General features: G+C 38.5%; 1 protein-coding gene across 5 annotated transcripts in view; it reads right to left on the reverse strand.

Moving 5' to 3' along the window:
* LOC122549888 (tyrosine-protein phosphatase non-receptor type 3-like) overlaps positions 1 to 19287 on the reverse strand; it is a 221382-nt gene that overhangs the window by 91482 nt on the left and 110613 nt on the right. For 4 of the 5 annotated variants that reach the window (XM_087987187.1, XM_043690066.2, XM_087987184.1 and 1 more), the window contains 4 exons: positions 8831 to 8854; positions 5695 to 5935; positions 2313 to 2396; positions 850 to 906 (listed from right to left, as the gene is read on the reverse strand). In XM_087987187.1, coding sequence (XP_087843313.1) covers positions 850 to 906; positions 2313 to 2396; positions 5695 to 5935; positions 8831 to 8854 — 406 coding nt within the window. The remainder of the gene's footprint in view (positions 1 to 849; positions 907 to 2312; positions 2397 to 5694; positions 5936 to 8830; positions 8855 to 19287) is intronic. The other variant, XM_043690067.2, reaches the window with a different exon arrangement.

The following is a 19287-nucleotide window of genomic DNA, read 5'->3' on the forward strand; positions in this document are numbered from 1 at the left end:
AAAGCTATCATACAGCTATCGTAATCATGGCTGGGTCCAAAACATGAATAATTTTGGTTGGAATTCACAGAGTAAACTAGATTCAGAGGCAGCTGGTAAAGGTGCGTGGGGTGAAGTACAGCTAGGAGACTGAGTTCTTGGGCATGATCAAACATGACAAATGAAACAGAAAGCAACATAAATGAAGAAAGTGAAAGAGACAAATAGAAATCCTTCTGGAGAGGAGAACAGAAATTAAGGTGAATCGAGCTCGGTAACCATAATATAAGGATCATTTACTAGATTGAGAGACTTCTTCAATATGAATAAAGACTTAAGGAGTATAAGTGACGGAAGGGCATCTTGCAGAAGAGGAGATCTGAGACCACTGTAGTAGTTCTATTATGGTCAAAGTCTTATTCCATAGAATTATTTTTTCATGAGTGAGTTAAAGGAATTAGAAAGTAAGCAAGTATAATTAGAGAGAAGCACAGCAGAAGGAAATCCAGCAACTCCAAAATTATATTGCTCACCAATGAAGAACAGCAGATTGTTAAGAACTATTTAAAATCTCTATGGCAAAGATTCTCTCAAAACAATGGAAAGGAAGTGTAAAGCTGGTCAGAAAGTTACAAGGGTAAAAATGGCAGATGTAATGTCTTAGCAGTGAGACATTTATTGCGAATTTCAATTACTTCCCTAGTGGTCCTTTCTGCATGCACTGTGTGCTACTGTTCTTAAGTGAGAGGCCAATAAATTGTGCAAGAGATCAAGAATTTTACACCATCTCTTTCATTGAAAATTGAGACTCTGAAGCAGATACATACAAAAAAGTTCATTTAGTGCAGGTACTGAGTAAGTTTTACTCACTGGTGATCCTGGGCTTACTCTTGACACAATGAGGGGCATTTTCTGGTCAACTCCACCCTGCAAGTAGACAGTGGAGTGGGAAGAAGAAAGATGCTTTAGGATTATACACACAAAGAAAGATGTTAGAGTTTACAAAATCTGTTGTTCATAGATTTTCTATACTTAGACTTTGTTACCCATTACACTTGCATAGATTCTTGTTACTCTTAAATATATTTTCATTTCAATAAATCCTGGTAGCTTCAATATAAAGGCAATTGGGTGGAGTAGCTCAGCAAAACTTTAGTTGAATTAATAACAGTTGGTTCTGCTATAATGGGGTAGTTCTATTCTTGTGCAATCTTGTGTTATAGGAAAATTGTACAATAGCAGTGCCATTTAAACTAAAGGGACGAAAGGTTATAACCAATATATGTTAAAAGATTGCACTTTAGAAACAGTGTTGCCAATTGCATTACAATGAATTCACATTAACGAAACATTCATTATAGCATAACAACCTGTACACCAAATGAGACTGAAGATTAATGACTGTATGTAGAGAAATTTATTTATCTTGACATTTGATGGACTCTGCAAAATCAAAACTCTCAAGGTTTAGCGTATTATGAAAAATATTTAATTAGATTTGAGAAACACAGATGAACAATAAAGTAGTTTAGCATGTGTCGTTCACTTCATCTCATCTTCATCCAAACTGGCCTGTCATATATTCTGAGACTGTGACCACTTGATCTGGACTCTCGCTCAGCCACAGGAAACATCATCCTGGCTTCCAGTATTGAAACATAATTTACAAAAGAATTAAAGTAGAAAAAAATCCAAATTCCCCTGTTCATGTGTAAACCCCCAAAAGTTAAAATGACTAGTCAGAGAATCAGACATAGTGCAAGTTTGCTTCTCATATTTAGAAAACGAAATATAATAAATCTTCAATTTCAACCTTGACTTGTGACTGCCATTTCATTCTGAGAGCTGGACTGTTGGTTTGTATTATACTCTTTGTTACTACCATCCTTGGCTTCCTCCATTGCCATAACAAACCAAACTGCAAATTGGAGGAACAACACCTCACCTTCCGCCTAGGCAGCCTACAGTCCTGAGGACTCAACGTAGAGTTCTCCAATTTCAAATAACCTCCCTTCCCAATCCCTCCCCCTCCCTGCCAACTACCGGATTCAATTCTCCCACTGACCAACTCGGTTGTACCCTCTGCCTGTCTTCACCTATCCCCACTTCACCACCCTGCCTCCACCATCCCCTTTATCTGCAGCTCCCACCACCCCCACCCCCAGTCCTGAAGAAAGGTTACACCTGAAACATCAACTTCTCCACCTCCTGATGCATCCTAGCTTGCTGTGTTCTTCCAGCTTCCTGCCCCTCTACCTTAGATTCCAGCATTTGCAGTTTTTTGTCTCTGTACAGGAAAGCGTGGCAAGGAAGGTTAAATTTATCACATTTACCTTTAAGTTGAAACCAAACTTTCCTTCTTCATCAGGTATCATGTGAACGCAAAGAAAGCCATTATCACTGTTTACCAGATCAGTCTGAAGATAAGAACAAGTGAACTTTACTATGCAGGACTGAATCAAAGGATACCATTAGAGTGAGCTCCCCAAACTGAGAGGTAGGATACCAAGTGTTGTCATAAGTTGAAATTTTTGTGTCATGAGCTTTGAGTCAGCAATGACTTCCAAGTGAGAGTAAGTTTGGGAAGTACTGTACTGGAGTCACTCAATTTATGGTCAATGTAATTATTCAGATTATACTTTGCAATGTTATAGTTGAAACAGAAAATCAAGCATCAACTTATGTACTTATTTCACCATTTATAAAGTGGGGTCACACTGGACAGGTGAGAGAGAACTATTACAGTTCTACTCATCATGTTTAACCCTAACATGAATTTTTATATGAAACATGAATATAAACATGCATCTCAATTATACATAGTCCACAGTAATAACATGTAGCATACCTATGATAATACTGAACCAATTAAAACAGACTTTTGGACAGCTGAACAGATTCAAATTGATTACCTGCCCTGAGTCAAGACATTCTAAATTCACCTTTAGAAAGTAAACCTTTTCAGTCTCTTCCCTTTTCTCTGGTTCCCTCAACTACACCAGAAATATTGGAGAAGGCTTCTGAAGGGGGCCTCAGACAACATACACCATCAGCCTAAGTTTTGAATTGTCTTAAAATTCCAACAATATTGAGTGCAGAAAACTTTGTGATTTTTTTTTAGTGTTTTGGCTCATAACTTGAAATTAAGAATTTGCTTGTGGGATTGAATTCTAGGCTGCTTTAATGTTCAACGTTACTTTTGCATCAACCCACAATACTAATATTACAACATAGCTGTTTACTTGACTTAGCATCAATTAAAATTAATTATACAAAGTTTTACTTTGTGTATAAGGAGCTTCCAGAATTTTTGTTATTTTGCCAGTGGTGACTGGTTTTAACCACCATTTCTCCTAATGTCAAGACATAGCTTAATAAAAAACCCAAAAGAACTGTGGATGCCATAAATCAGCATCTGTGGAGAGCATTATAGCACACGAGTTTTGATCTAAACAGCAGGACTTCAACATACCTGTGTTCTGAAGGGTCAAGTGAAATTTATTTTTAGCTATCCTAAGTTACTAAAGATGAACAGTATTGTTTTTGAGGCTAGAGGTCATGAGTCCAGTTGCAGAATTGCAATGTTTCTATTCTTCACAAATATTATAATACCATTTTTGCCCACTGGCTGATTAGAACCAATACTTTATTGTCATAGCTAACAAGTACAATATCAGCATCAAGCAAGATAAGCATATTTGGTAACTCTGTGCTTTCAGAGAATGGACTTTTGAGTATGAATACATGTAGAATAGGAAAGTTAGAGGAGTATTAGCTTAATTACTGCTTCACATATAATGTATCTAATACAAATAGAACAACTTTAAGATGTAACAGAAAATAATTTAGTCATTTACTTTTTCATTTTCAGTGGAGTTAATACTCAGTACATAATTAGTTGCAATGTGTCTAAACATTAAATTCAGAAGATAGCACATCTAATTTGATTTGTGGGATGCATACTTCAGCAAAAACTTTCATAAGAACCTTTTCTCAATATGCAAACCTATTTACTGCCCGTAGTACGGCAGTACAGACTGACGGCACTCATTTATTAATTTTAAATTTTAAGTGGGTGACTCCTTGCCAGTCACAGATTCATTTAGTTAGGTGGCATATATTATGATAAGAACAATAGCTAAGAAAGTGTTCGCTTTTTTGTGGCATTTGCTTTAACAAAATCCTTTTGGATATTTACTTACTTTGAGATTATGTATTTAAATACTAAAGATCCCATGATAATTACCAGCACACTGTAGCAATTAAACTCCAGGGGTTTAATTCATATGAAACATTACAGACAGTGATACAAGAGCAGCCATTATCATGGAATACCAACTAAAGTATTACCATTCTTAGCACTTCTCAAACATTTTAATTATAGCCTTCATATCTGTATCATCCATCTGCTCACTTCATGCCTTTGTAAACCCAGAAGAGATGAGAATTAAATTAATTACAAAATACCTTCAGGCAACAAAAACAGCAAATTCTGGCAATCTAGGAAGGAACAAAAGTGAGAATTCGCAAACTTGTAATTTAACTTGAATTATGCTATTAATTTTCCAAATAGAGTTAAATGAAACTCAAAAGTCCTGGAATAGTATGTGTGAAGACAATTTTTAGGTTGTACTGGGAAGCTTTCCAAACCCCTTTTGGGAAATTATTACTTGCTCAGATCGCTATAATCAATAAATTGCAAGCAGAGTAGTTGTTAAGAGTCAACTTCAAACCCAGATTTTTTGAGACTGAGAAATTCAAATGAAAGCTTTTATGACAGTAATACAGTACACAAGACGCCAAAATAAAATCTGGTGGGCAAATGTTATTTTGAAATATGATTTTCAATATTTTATTTTGTTTAAAATTTATTTTAGATACTAGAATATTAGCTGTGGAAAAATATAGGCCAAATGTTTTGTTTAATAAAAGCTGGTTCACTTGTGCTTTCTTTAATTTGTAGTTTTTCAGAACTTTCAATTTGTCACTTTTGACTTTAAGGCAGTGGGTAGAGTCTACTCTTTGCAGATGCAAAAATACCATGTCTAATCATGCCCTACAGAAGTGACCAAAGCAACATTTTAAATAAAGAAGTTGGTAGATTTTGAACTAACTAGATTGAAGAATGAATTACTCATATTGCTGCTAGGGTCTGGATTTTCACATAAACTTCAAATACTTTGTAAACTGACATAATGATAAAAATCACACAACACCAGGTTATAGTCCAACAGGTTTAATTGGAAGCACACTCCGAAGCTAGTGTGCTTCCAATTAAACCTGTTGGACTATTTTAGATTACTTACAGTGTGGAAACAGGCCCTTCGGCCCAACAAGTTCACACCGACCCACCAAAGTGCAACCCACTCAGACCCATTCCCCTACATTTACCGCTTCACCTAACACTACGGGCAATTTAGCATGGCCAATTCACCAAACCTGCACATTTTTGGACTGTGGGAGGAAACCGGAGCACCCGGAGGAAACCCAAGCAGGCACGGGGAGAATGTGCAAACTCCACACAGTCAGTCGCCTGAGGCGGGAATTGAACCCGGGTCTCTGGCGCTGTGAGGCAGCAGTGCCATCGTGCCGCCCATGACTATAACCTGGTGTTGTGTGATTTTTAACTTTGTACACCCCAGTCCAACTCCAAATCATGATATAGAATAGATTACATTCGATTTCAAAAAGAAAGCTGCATTCAGTTTTGCAAACCTTGTCATCACAGTAGTATTGGCAGGGATTTGTTTCATCCATATTTGTTCTTGGTGTTTTAAAGCCATAGGTCTCAAGAAACTGCAAGTCAACACCGTCCAGTGGGTGAGAAACAGACACGGATAGGTGATCATCACATGGTACAACAGTTTCTACACCATTCACTGAGTGTATGAATGATCGTCGTTGTCTTTTGATGCAGTGCGAGAACTGTTGTTGCATTTCGTCCTCTGCAACTATCCTGAAAATAAGTTAAATTGTATTGAGATTCCTGGGATAGACAGTATTTAACTGAAAGGGAACCAGAAGAAAATAAGCCTAAAGCTCAACGTTTCACTTCAATTCCTTATTGTCACACACATTATGATTCTGAGAACTTGCCAGATCAAGGTTTTTTTAAATTAACTCATGGAATTTGGATGTCTGCAGCTGGGCCAGTATTTACTGCCCATGCCAAGTCATCCAGAGGGCAGTTAAGAGTCAACCACATTTCTGTTGGTCTGGAGTCACATGTAGGCCAGACCAGGTCAGGATGATAGATTTCCTTCACTGAACGATATTAGTGAACTGCATGGCTTTATCTATTAGAATCAAAGATGTACAGCACGGAAATAGACCCTTCAGTCCAACTCGTCTATGCCGACCAGATATCCCATCCCAATCTCGTCCCACCTGCCAGCACCAACCCATATCCCTCTAAACCCTTCTTTATTCATATAGCCATCCAGATGCTTCTTAAATGTTGCAATTGTACTAGCCTCCACCACTTCCTCTGGCAGGCCATTCCACACACGCATCACCTTCCGCGTGAAAAGATTGCCCCTTAGGTGTCATTTATATCTTTCTCCTCTCACTCTAAACCTATGCCCTTTAGTTCTGGACTCCGCCATTCCAGGGAAAATACCTTGACTATTTATCCTATCCATGCCCCTCATTATTTTGTAAATCCCCACAAGGTCACTCCTCAGCCTCCAATGCTCCAGGAAAACAGCCCCAGTCTATTCAACCTCTCCCTATAGCTCAAATCCTCCAACCCTGGCAACATCCTTGTAATTTTTTTCTGAACCTTTTCAAATTTCACTACATCCTTCCAATAGGAACGAGACCAGAATTCCACACAAAATTCCAAAAGTGGCCTAACCAACATCCTGTACAGCCGCAACATGATCCCCCAACTCCCATAGTCAATACTCTGACCAATAAAGGAAAGCATACCAAACGCCTTCTTCATTATCCTGTCCACCTGTGACTCTACTTTCAAGGAGCTATAAACCTGCACTCCAAGGTCTCTTTGTTCAGCAACACACCCTAGGACCTTACCATTAAGTGTATATGTCCTGCTAAGATTTGCTTTTCCAAAATGCAGCACCTCGCATTTATCTAAATTAAACTCCATCTGCCACTCCTCAGCCCATTGGCCCATCTTATCAAGATCCCGTTGTAATCTGAGGTAACCTTCTTCACTGTCCACTACACCTCCAATTTTGGTGTCATCTGCAAACTTACTAACTATACCTCGTATGCTCAAATCCAAATCATTTATATAAATGACGAAAAGTAGTGGACCCAGTACCGATCCTTGAGGTACTCCACTAGTCAGAGGCCTCCAGTCTGAAAAACAACCCTCCACCACCTTTGAGCCAGTTCTGTATCCAAATGGCTAGTTCTTCTCTGTATTCCATGAGATGTAACCTTGCTAACCAGTCTCCCATGGGGAACCTTGTCGAACATCTTACTGAGGTCCATATAGTTCACATCTACCACTCTGCCCTCATCAATCCTCTGTTACTTCTTCAAAAAACTCAATTAAATTCCTGAGACATGATTTCCCAAACACAAAGCTATGTTGACTATCCCTAATCAATCCTTGCCTTTCCAAATACGTGTAAATCCTGTCCTCAGGATTCCCTCCAACAAATTGCTCAGAGATCTATAGTTCCCTGGCTTGTCCTCACACCTTTCTTAAACAGTGGCACCACGTTAGCTGACCTCCAATCTTCCAGCACCTCACCTGTGACTAGCGATGACACAAATATTTCAGCAGGGAGTACAGCAATCACTTCCCTAACTTCCCACAGAGTTCTAGGGTACACCTGATCAGGTCCTGGAGATTTATCTATTTTTATGCATTTCAAGACATCCAACACTTCCTCCTCGGTAACATGGACATTTTTCAAGAAATCACCATCTATTTCCCTACATTCTATATCTTCCATGTCCTTTTCCACAGTAAACACTGATACAAAATATTCGGTTAGTATCTCCCCCATCTCCTGCGGCTCCACACAAAAGTCGCCTTGCTGATCTTTGAGGGGCCCTATTCTCTCCTAAGTTACCCTTTTTCCCTTAATGTATTTGCAAAAACCCTTTGGATTCTCCTTAATTTTATTTGCCTTGGTAATGGTTTCATGGTCATCATGAGACCCTTAAATCCAGATTCTTAATTGAATTAAAATTCCACAATCTGCCATGGCATGATTTCCACTCAGGTACCCAGAACATTAGCTGAGTTTCTGGATGGAAAGTCTACCGAAAACACTACTAGACCATCGCCTTTCCCCTGTTAGGACATACAGCAGTTAAAACTGCTTTCTCTACCCTTCAGCTTGAGAATGTTTGCATTGTGAATTGATAACAAATATGGCAGGAAGAAATATTGGATTGAGAAAGAGAAGAAACAAGGAAAAATGAAGACTTCAAAAAATCTTATTGAGGATTTACTACAAAGAGGGAGGAGATGTAAACATTTAACTTATTTCCTATTTGGGCCAAAAAGGTGAACTTGGATGGTAGTAACTATGATCAAATTGCCTAAACATTTACTACATTCTATCACATATAACAACTTGTGGTGAGTTATTGGCATCGAATGTTCAAATTCACAATTTCTAAAAAATGGAGCCTAAGGACAAGATTGCATGCGTATCATGCAAATAGTGGAGCTTCACAAAAATCAACTAGTTTTGGAGATTCAAAATTCATCATGTATTTCTTAAAGCACTGATCTTGTTAGCCAATTTATACATCAGTGATTGTGCATGTGATTATTTATCCACGATATCTAGTCCACTGTAGCTTAGTGATTTATAAGAATAGTACTTTTTCTGCAAGATAAAGGAACAAATAGTGAACTTACTTTGCTAATTGTTGTTCTTCTAACCTGCAAAAGAATAATTTGAAAGTCACTTAACTATATTGATAGGCATGTTTTGTGGGGATACAAATTTATTCTCATTGTGTTTGTGACAGCAAGGACATACTGTGCTTGTCACAACCACAAACAATTCTGCTTGGAAGCAGGTAGCTTATGATTTTAATCCACATTTTGCAAATGGTTTTAATTTAACATTCACCGATGCTTTACTTTTTCTAATACCACATAATTTACATTTGTTCAAAAGTTTTTCCCTTGAAAATGGCATAAGTCAAACCTTTTATAAGCAAACAATTCAACACAAAATTATTTTCAGCATATGATCATGTGTCACAAGGAAGTAACTAATAGGAAAGGATTACAAAGGCATTCAGAAACTGAATTGCAATCAACTGATTATTGACAAGCTTCTTAACCCTTTCAGAGGAAATTCTGTATTTTAATTTAGAGCAATAAGTAAAATGTAGTGAAACATTCACATTTATTCCAAAATATTTTCACTACCCAGTGTTTTAGCCAATGAAATTAAAAGATGCAAAAGATCCCATTATTCACGGTCATTCGGATTGGACAAACATCTCTGATTTGAGCAAAGGTGGAAATGGATACCAAATGTGGAGAACAGGCATTATAGGATGGTTATTGAATGATAGGTGGGGACCAATGACAAAAAGAACATGTGAAAAGGAATTTGTGTGTTTAGAAAAGAGAGGGAGAGAGGTATTACAGATTGTGGGACAACATGGGCATGGTCATGGTCATTGAAAGAGCAGCCAATCCAATAATCAAGCAAAGATGAGAAGGGAAAAGATAGAGACTTGTTTCAATTAATGTGGGAAGAAACGTCAGCTATGCACAGCAGCATGCTGAGGTTCCTACCCGGTTTAACTTGCCATGACAGAAGGAAAGGTTGACATGGTTAGCAAAAGAGGCATGCAGGAACTGATGCTACACAAAACAAAACAGCTTCAGTTTGGTGTATATTATGATTGAATATTGCTGAAAATGTCAGATTTTGTCAAAGCTTTTCATCTTGGAAGTAAAGAGAAAATAATATTTATACTGAATGAGGGGACAAATATGATTGGTTGGCAAGTAGATTCTAATTGGTGGAGATGCCTATCTGGGTGGACAGTATGCCATTGTAAATAACTATGATAGCATGGCAAGAGCTGTACAATATCCTAACTTATTTGCGGCCAGTAAAATTACTATTTGCCACAATTAATTCTAAAGTCCACCTAAGGTTATAAGAGTGCTCTCTAGTAAGGTTATATTCTTGGAAAATTGAAGCATTTTTTTCAAATCATGGTTTTCGAAGACTGTTGGTGGTTGAAAATGGTGGCTTCATCTAAATTGTTTCCAATTTTCAGCATTGCAGTTTAAGGGCTGTTGAGTGTCCAAGCCCCTGTCCTATAATGCCAATCTGACTCTACAAAGGGGAAAGAACATTCCTGTCCCCGACAATTTTCATGAAGTTTGGCCAGATTTCAGAGGACTCATGGTCAACAGAACATCAGCAGTGTTGTGAATAACAATTTAGATAGGGGAATCTTTAATAGATGAGGGAGAACCAGTGGATGTGATGCATTTGGATTTTTCAAAAGTTTTGATAAAGAAAGGAATTGTGCAGAAATCTAAGCATGTGGAATTGGTAGTAGTACAATGCATGGACTGAGATCTGTTTAACAAACAGGAAAGAGATTAGGAAAGAATGGGCCTTTTCCAGAGCAGATGATGACGACAAGTGGGTTACCTCAGGTTTCAGTGCTTTGGCCTACCTACTCAAGATCTATATATGAATGATTTGGGTGAGGAAATCAAATATAATTTGTTGATGACATGAAACTTAGAGCAATTTTATTACCTGTGAATCCTGAGAAAAACAGAAGTCATATCAAGCAAATTGCCATTGTTCAGTCACACAGAACCTTAAGGACACACACTTGCAAAGTTAAAAGAGAATAGTGTGGCACTGGAAAAGCACAGCAGGTCAACCAGCATCCAAGGAGCAGAAGAGTCAATGTTTTGGGCATAAGCCCTTCATCATTACTTTTAGACTGATCTCCAGCATCTGCAGTCCTCACTTTCTCCTAAAAGAGAATAGTGCTCAACATAAAAGAAAGATAAAAAGGATAAAAATTTGGAGTGTCCTCGAGATGCAAGATTTTAACTTAAGACCACAAATAGTTAGCTGATTGTGGGACTGTTAGCAGTAGTGAACAGTTTTACCTTTTAAGTTATCGGTTTCCTGATGCTCCCGCCCCCCCCAATCAATATTGTCACAGGATCCACTGTATCAGGTAAACAAACTTCTGAGCGTGTGGCATTTCAGAAATCTGTTTCAGTTCAACACTCTAACATCGACAGGTTTGTTTCTGCCACAAAGACAGCTTCTTGAAATAGCAGCATGTTTGTATATTCCTCTACAGAGTTTATTGCATCCATGCTTGATAATTGTAAGTGATATTTCTCCTCCACCATATGAGGATTCGCATGTTACAAATCAGATGGATGAGCACCTTTTCACACCCTATGGCAGGCAGGGGACAGGGGTGTTGACTGCTTTCATTGTCTTTATGTAAAATATTAATTTCTGTTTAGACTGTATTTTGCACGATACACATTGGTTTCACAAAGATTGGTCAACTTGTTTTAGTCAAATGATGCAGTGTCCATTCAAAGTCATGTTTTTAGTTCCTTTTAAAACTATTTCAATTCAACAAAGTCTGATGCATTAAATTGGATAATGGAATTCAAAGACCTTACTCCATACTACCATCGGGGAGAAGGTACAAAAGCCTGAACACATGCACCAGACGGTTTTGAAACAGTTTCTACCCTACTGTTGTTAGAATACTGAATGGACTCACAAACTCTTAGCATTCGCCTGTACCTGTGTGTTTTTTTTTGTTTCTGCTGCTGTTTACCTACTATTTACTTATCTATGCTTTTTAACTACGTGATTTGCCTGTATTGCTCGCAAGACAAAGGTTTTCACTGTGCCTCAGCACATGTGACAATAAATTCAATTCAATATTTTAGATCATCATGAAAGAATCCAAAAGCATAAAGGAGGAATGTGCAGGTTCTATTTCAAGAAATTCACTACTCTCAATGATAGAGCTCCATTCTTCAAACTCCCTCGAAAAAGGTGATTCAGAACAAATTCTCTCCATCTCTTAATTCAAACAAGGCCAGTTAACTTCAGGAGTACCTATTCTTCAGAAGTGTGCTCCACTACAGAACAGAAGATCATACGAAGGAGCTTGATGTTGCTATCAGCTTCTGCAAGTCAAAGCATCTTTACCGAGAGTGATTTCAAAGCAAGAACGGTTGCAGATCATGATGCATGGCCCATTAATCAAGGCCTAGGAAGACAAATGAGAACTTAGTGAGACTATTTGAGTTTGCTATTACCATAATCTCTGGTTTCTGAACTGGAAGATCTACAATTAGCCTGATCTCAGCCTGACGGCTGCAAGAGAAATGTTGTGAACAAGGGAAATTACTTTGTTTTACTTTCATTATCCTCACTAAACATTCAACCATATGAACAAAGTAGTTTATTTAAGTTGCTTGAGAAAGCAGGCTGCCTGCTGAAGCTGCTCCAGGTGATCTCCACGTTTTCCATGACAACAATGGAGTAAACACCAGCCATGACAAGGCAATATTAGAATCCTTCTGGATCTGCAACAGGGTCAAATGGGATTGTGTTCTGGCACTAACAGCCTTTGGTACATTATTCTCTTTGTTGCTGTCATGAGTCTTCATCTATAGATGGTGTCTATTTGCATACCTGAACTAACATAAAACTTGAACTTTGCTCATCTGAGATCGAAGATTAAAGGTGTACAAAGTCAAAAGGTTGTTCTGTGCTGATGGTGCAAAGGAACAACGGATGATACAAAGGAACATCTATTGTGGCAAATGGACAGATACACTCACCCTATAAAGAGGCTGAAAAATGCCATGATCAATGATGTTGCCATACTGCTATCCATTAACATTAAGAATGTGATGGTGGCGATTGCTCATGTTGAAATTATCTAGGCTCCACAATCACCAGTACACTGTCACTTGATGTTCAGTGCAACATATGTATCACAAACAAAAGGAAACATTGCTAGAGGAACACAGATCTGGCAGCATCTATGCAGAGAAAGCATAGGTAATATTTTGGGTCCAGTGACCCTACTTCAAAACTCATGCATCGCAAAAGCTGCAGGTGTTACGACAATCTGTGAAAGCGTAGACCAGTACAACCTGACCGAGGGCATTAAACAGAACCACAATGGCAGCATTCTGAGCGTGCTCCTCTGCAGTGGTGAGTCTTCGAAAACATATGCCAAGCAGGAGAAAAATCTGGACAGTTCCAAACCTTTACTGTTTTAAATGTATCCTTGCCAACTCTTGGCAACTCAAGTTCAGGAGCGTGCTAATTACATCAGCATATTCTCATTGCCTAGCCAACAATGTCTGCACTGGCTAATTGCACGAATGTAGGCCACATATCCAAACAGCTTCAGTACGGTGAATTTCCCCAGGTCACAAATTCCTGCATGTTCATACTTCTCCTACAAAAACACCTGCATGTGAAATCTGAAGATGGCAGAAACTAACACTGACAACTGGGAGACAATCACAAATAGTTGTGACCTCTGGAAAGTGACTCTTTGAAAGGCCAGTAAATTGTGCACCTTCTCATCCCATCTTTCTTGTCTGCAGCAAAAGCTGCAGAGGCTGCTATGCCTGATTGTTGCTGCAGCACACTGGACAACACTTAACAGAAAGTTACCAAATCACAAAACACTCTCCTACAAGACAAAATGCTGACACCATGAATTTATTTCATTGAAACAGACAATATTTTGAAGAGGCCCAATTGGGTAGACATAAGATGTTGTTCCCCTTTCTGAGCAAGCTAGAACACAGGGAATAACCCCACAATAAGAGGCTGATCATTTAGGACAGAGATCAGAAGAAATGTCTTCAAAGGATTGTGAATCTTTAGAATCATTTACTCCAAAGGCTTGTGGATACTCCATCACTGAAGATATTTTAGGCTCTGATAGACAGATATTTATTCCCTCAGGGAATCAAGGGGTATATGTAGTGGGTGGAAAAGCAAAGTGAAATTTGAGCCATGTTCTGTGATACCTATTAAATGGCAGAGCGGACCTGATGAGGGTCTGGTCCAAGCAAATATTTCTGTGATTACCACTATTTTAGTAGAGAGCTGCAGCCTTTTAAAAGTGCTGCTATTTTGCCATTTTTCTGCTCCCTAACCAAGAATATGACAGACTAAGCTCATATTATTCAAATTGGGAGGAAGGATCGTCATCAGGAAATTTAGTGAGATCACTTCCCTACTGTCACTACACTACCACGGATTTACTTCCTTTTTGCACAGGTGAACATTAGACCAACTGGTGGTGTTGGAAAATTTGGTAGTACAACTGGTGGCGATAATTTGGTTTAGGGAGTCTTTTAAATAGATTTTATCCTCTTCAAAGTTATGAGTTAATTGAGAAAACCTACTTAATGGCTGTAAGGCCGAGCATTCACTTCATCACAGTTTAGAAGCATTTTTAAATAGGATTCTATCGTTGACAGGCAAGAGCTACTGTGAAGAAGCTAGAATTCTGTGAAGACAGAGGATTGGCTATTCTTTCTAATTGAAGCAAACCAATAAAAATGAAAGAATGACATAAGTTATATATGCAGCTGAATGTGTTAAATTAGCTTTCAATGATTCCTAGGTTTTCTTGCCAGGGATGACAGCATTGAAATATAGATATAACAGATTCATTCTCCCAAACAAAATTTTGGGAGAGTACCAAGTTAAGTGAGCTATCAACTATCAGGAAAATGGTGGATTTTAGTACAAAAATGGATTTAATTGGGAGGCAATAGCCTAATGGTATTATCGCTGGACTGTTAATTCAGAGACCCAGATAACATTTTTGGGACCCAGATTCAAATCCCACCATGGTAGATGGTGGAATTTGAATTTAATAAATATCTGGAATTAAGAATCTAATGATGACCATGAATCCCTTGTCAATTGTCAGAAACACTCATGCTTCACTAATGTCGTAAAGTTATAAAGATGTACAGCACGAAAACAGACCCTTTGGTCCAACTCATTCACGCCAATTAGAAATCCTAACCTAATCTAGTCCCATTTGCCAGAATTTGGCCCATATCCCTTTAAACCCTTTCTATTCATATACCCATCCAGATGCCTTTTAAATGTTGTCATTATATCAGCCTTAGTCATTTCATCTGGCAGTTCATTCCATACATGCACCACCCTCTGCATGAAAACATTGCCCCTTAGGTCTCTTTTAAATTTTTCCCCTCTCATCCTAAACCTATCTCCTCCAGTTCAGGACCCCACCCCAGGGAAAAGACCTTGTCAATTTACCCCATCCTTTGTCACCCCTCAGCCTCCGATGTTTCAGGGAAAACAGCCCCAGCCTATTCAGCCTCTCCCTGTAGCTCAAATCCTCCACCCAGCAACATCTTTTCTGAACCCTTTCAAGTTTCACATCCTTCTGATAGGAAGGAGACCAGAATTGCATGCAACATTCCAACAGTGGTCTAATCAATGTCCTGTACAGCTGCAACATGACCTCCCAACTCCTATATTCAATTCTCTGTCCAATAAAGGAAAGCATACAAAACACCTTCTTCATTATCCTAGTTACCTGCAACTCCACTTTCAAGGAACTATGAACCTGCACTCCAAGGTCACGTCCTTTAGGGAAGGAAACTGCCGCCCTTACCCATTCTAGCCTACATGAGACTCTTGAGTCACAACAATATGGTTGATTCTTAACTGCCCTCTGGGCTATTAGGGATGGGCAATAAATGCTATCTAGCTAGTGATGCCCTCACCTAGTGAACAAATAAAAAATATTAATAAAGGACTCAAAGCTATATAAAAACTGAAAGAAACGTGAATACTGTAAATCAGAAATAAAAACAGAAATTGCTGGGAAAGCTCAGTAGGTCTGGTAGCACCTGTGGAGAGAAATCAGAATTAACGTTTCAGGTCCAGTCTGACCTAGTTATTTTTAAACCTTTCAGAAAAGTTAGCAAACCCACAGTGTCATTTTAGAATCCAAACTCTAAGAATAATGTTTTGAAATCTTTCATGACAACAGTCAACATCATTCCTAGCTACCACCAGTTCTGAGCAAGGGTCACTGGTTTCAAAACATTAACTCGAATATCTCTCCACAGATACTGCCAGACCTGTACTTTACCAGCAATGTTTTTTTTAAAACTCAAAATTATATGACTGGAAGAAGCCAAAATGATCTTAATGAAGGGGAAACCATATTTGAGGTTTTTGTAGTTAACGATCAGGGGAAGTAAGGGGGAAATAAATGGATGTTGACACAGGATTCAGCAAAGGTAATTCCATCAAACGTCGAGGAGAACTGGTTAGAGCCTCTTTTCTATTAGACCAGGCTTGAATGTTGTTTAGGTTTTGTTGCACATTGACTGCTTCAGCATCTGAGGACTTGCAAATGGCCCTGAACATTGAGCAACCATCAGCAAATATCAACACTCTGACCTAGTGATAAAGGGAAGCTATTGACGAATAGCTGAAGGTGTTTGAGCCTTGGACATTATCCTAGAGAACTACTGCACTATTGCCCTGCAATTGAGATAATTGATCACCAAAGACTATAATAAAACCTATTTGTGCCAGGTACAACTCCAAATGGTGGAAAATTAGATTTGCATTGAGTCACATTTTGCTCCTTCATGCCGCATACAGTCAAATGCTGCCACACACACATCACTGGATGGCACAGAGCAGACGATGCTGTCATGGACTGGTGGAGCTTGAGAAGGTCTCTGGTTTCAATTTATTTGGGATTTGGTGTACAAATTAGTGCAGTTTGAACCAAAAGTGATTTGCATCTCATTAGTCAGGAAACATAAATAATAAGGTAAAAACAAGGACTGCAGATGCTGGAAACCAGATTCTAGATTCGAGTGGTGCTGGAAAAGCACAGCAGGACAGGCAGCATCCAAAGAACAGTAAAATCGACGTTTCGGGCAAAAGCCCTTCATGAGGAATACAGGCAGAGAGCCTGAAGGGTGGAGAGATAAATGCCCTTATCTCTCCACCCTTCAGGCTCTCTGCCTGTATTCCTGATGAAGGGCTTTTGCCTGGAACGTCGATTTTACTGCTCCTCGGATGCTGCCTGAACTGCTGTGCTTTTCCAGCACCACTCGAATCTAGAACATAAATAATAAATCAGACAAAGATGCACTGTAAGCAGACTAAAAAAAAAGACTTCATCAGTGACTATGGCGACTATCAGCAACGGAAGTGAAATTTCTATTTTAACTTGGAGGAAATAGAAGCTGGAAGCTTGCCTTGTTTCAAATTACTGGAACAATCTATAGCAAGAATCAGTGTTTTACTGCAAAATAAATTAATCTGCTGAATTAGTTGGCAAGTATTGAAAATGTAACCTGAACAATGGTTTGAGGCTTTTATAGCCTAGGAAGGGATGATAACACTTCCATTTATCTCTGAGAATTGCTGGAGTTAAGAATTGTCCAGAAGGTGGTAGCTTATTTATGTCTATCCATGTAGTAGTAAATACCTGCTCAATTTATTTATTTAAATAACTGTTTCAGTACAGAACTTAAACATTGCCAAAAAACGTGGCATGAAGGTTAATTGTTTCTTCTTACACTTGTCATGATGGAAATGCAAAAAGATTAAAATGGCAAAAGGAAAAGAACAATTTACACAGCATGATTCATTGGACCATGGTTGGCCTGGAAACACAGTTGGGACTGTTAGTTGTCTAGTTAATGGATTAAATTCAAACCAGACAGGTTTATTCAGAGCACTACCATAGCAATGTGGCAGAGCCTGGCTGTCTCCACTGAAAATTTCCCACTGAGGATAGGGACAAGTGTCAGCCTATGCATTTTGTCTACAAAGGACAGGTTCATGTAAATAATTACTGTGCATGCTAGAAGTTAATGACATAGCACTGCAGCCTGACTAGTAATCCTAAATTAAGTAGTCCAGCATAATTCATAGTGCAGTGTTCTGATTCCAGTTTCCCAGTTGATTGTATCACCAAACAAGTCAGATTCCAGAATTGAATTAACTTTCTAGATTTTTTTTTTAGTTTTACTCAACGTGATAGTCACGTATGAAAACAGTTCCACGAGGCTGCAGATTTTCTTCAGCAGCAGAAATTACAAAAGGCAAAAAAAATCTAGATATCTAACATTTTGAAGGATCTTTATACAGCACAAAGTCTCAACCGGTTTCCCAATGCTATCTACAACAGACTCAAATCCAGAGAAATTATCCCTCTGTCAAATCTTTCATTTCAATTTGACTGATTTCTCCCCAGTTCTTTTAGTGAACTGTGAAGTCTTCTTACTCAAATCAGACAGCTTAGTAACCTGCAGATTTCTAATTAAACACTTAATGATTTGGAAGTTTGGCAACCTAAAACATAACACAAGGCAATGTGCTTCCCTGAATCGTTGATATCCTTTCTAGAAGAATGACAGTACTGCTTTCTGATCCCAGTACTTCGAAATCCCCTAAAAATTTCCATCTTTGGGTTCCCTGAACTATCAATCCTCGATTATCCTGAAAAAAAAACCAAGCTAATGGTCTTCAATATTTACACCCAACCATTCTAAATCAACACAGGGGATCCCTGTCCTCTGATACATTCTGGGTTATAGCACAGATTTCAGAATGATGGTCTGACCTAGCTATTTTTACACCGGTCAGAAAAGTTAACAAACTCATATACCATTATTTTAAAATCCATACTTTAAGAATGATGCTTAGAAATCTTTCGTGACAATAGTCAGTATTATTTAGTAAATGTTGCCCAATACCAGAGTATATGTCAGGTTGAACATTGTATTCTGAGATTTACAAGCATAGACTGGTTGAATACAGAACAACCTCAGTTATCCGAACATCAATTATCCGAATTTCGGATTATTTGAACAAGATCCCACTGTCCCGTAAAAACAGATTAGCATGGACCACCCTGCTGACTCTCCCCTTTCTTGAAACTAGTCAGTCATTGTAATGGTTAAGCACCCTCCAACTCTCACCTTTGGTGACACTAGCTGAAGAAGAACAAAATCAAGTATGAAAACAGGAGCTTTCCTGGTCTGCTACAATTTGGTTTCAAAGACTGAGGCCGCTCAATTACCAACTCGATGACTCAATAGAACATGACACATTCTGGCCCAGGGAAAACTCAAGTCAGGACTGCGTTTACTGCATTCCCACAAACTCCCGCAAGTTAAACTGGAAGTCACACCTTTTAAACACCCGAGAAAGAGACTAACAACAAGAAAATTGCCAATCTGGTATTTTAATCTTTTAAATAAACAAAGATAGCTCAATTTTGTAC

Source organism: Chiloscyllium plagiosum, unplaced genomic scaffold, assembly GCF_037043375.1.
Source record: "Chiloscyllium plagiosum isolate Xiang-an unplaced genomic scaffold, Cpla_swu_hap1 HiC_scaffold_5, whole genome shotgun sequence".
NCBI classification, from domain to species: domain Eukaryota; kingdom Metazoa; phylum Chordata; class Chondrichthyes; order Orectolobiformes; family Hemiscylliidae; genus Chiloscyllium; species Chiloscyllium plagiosum.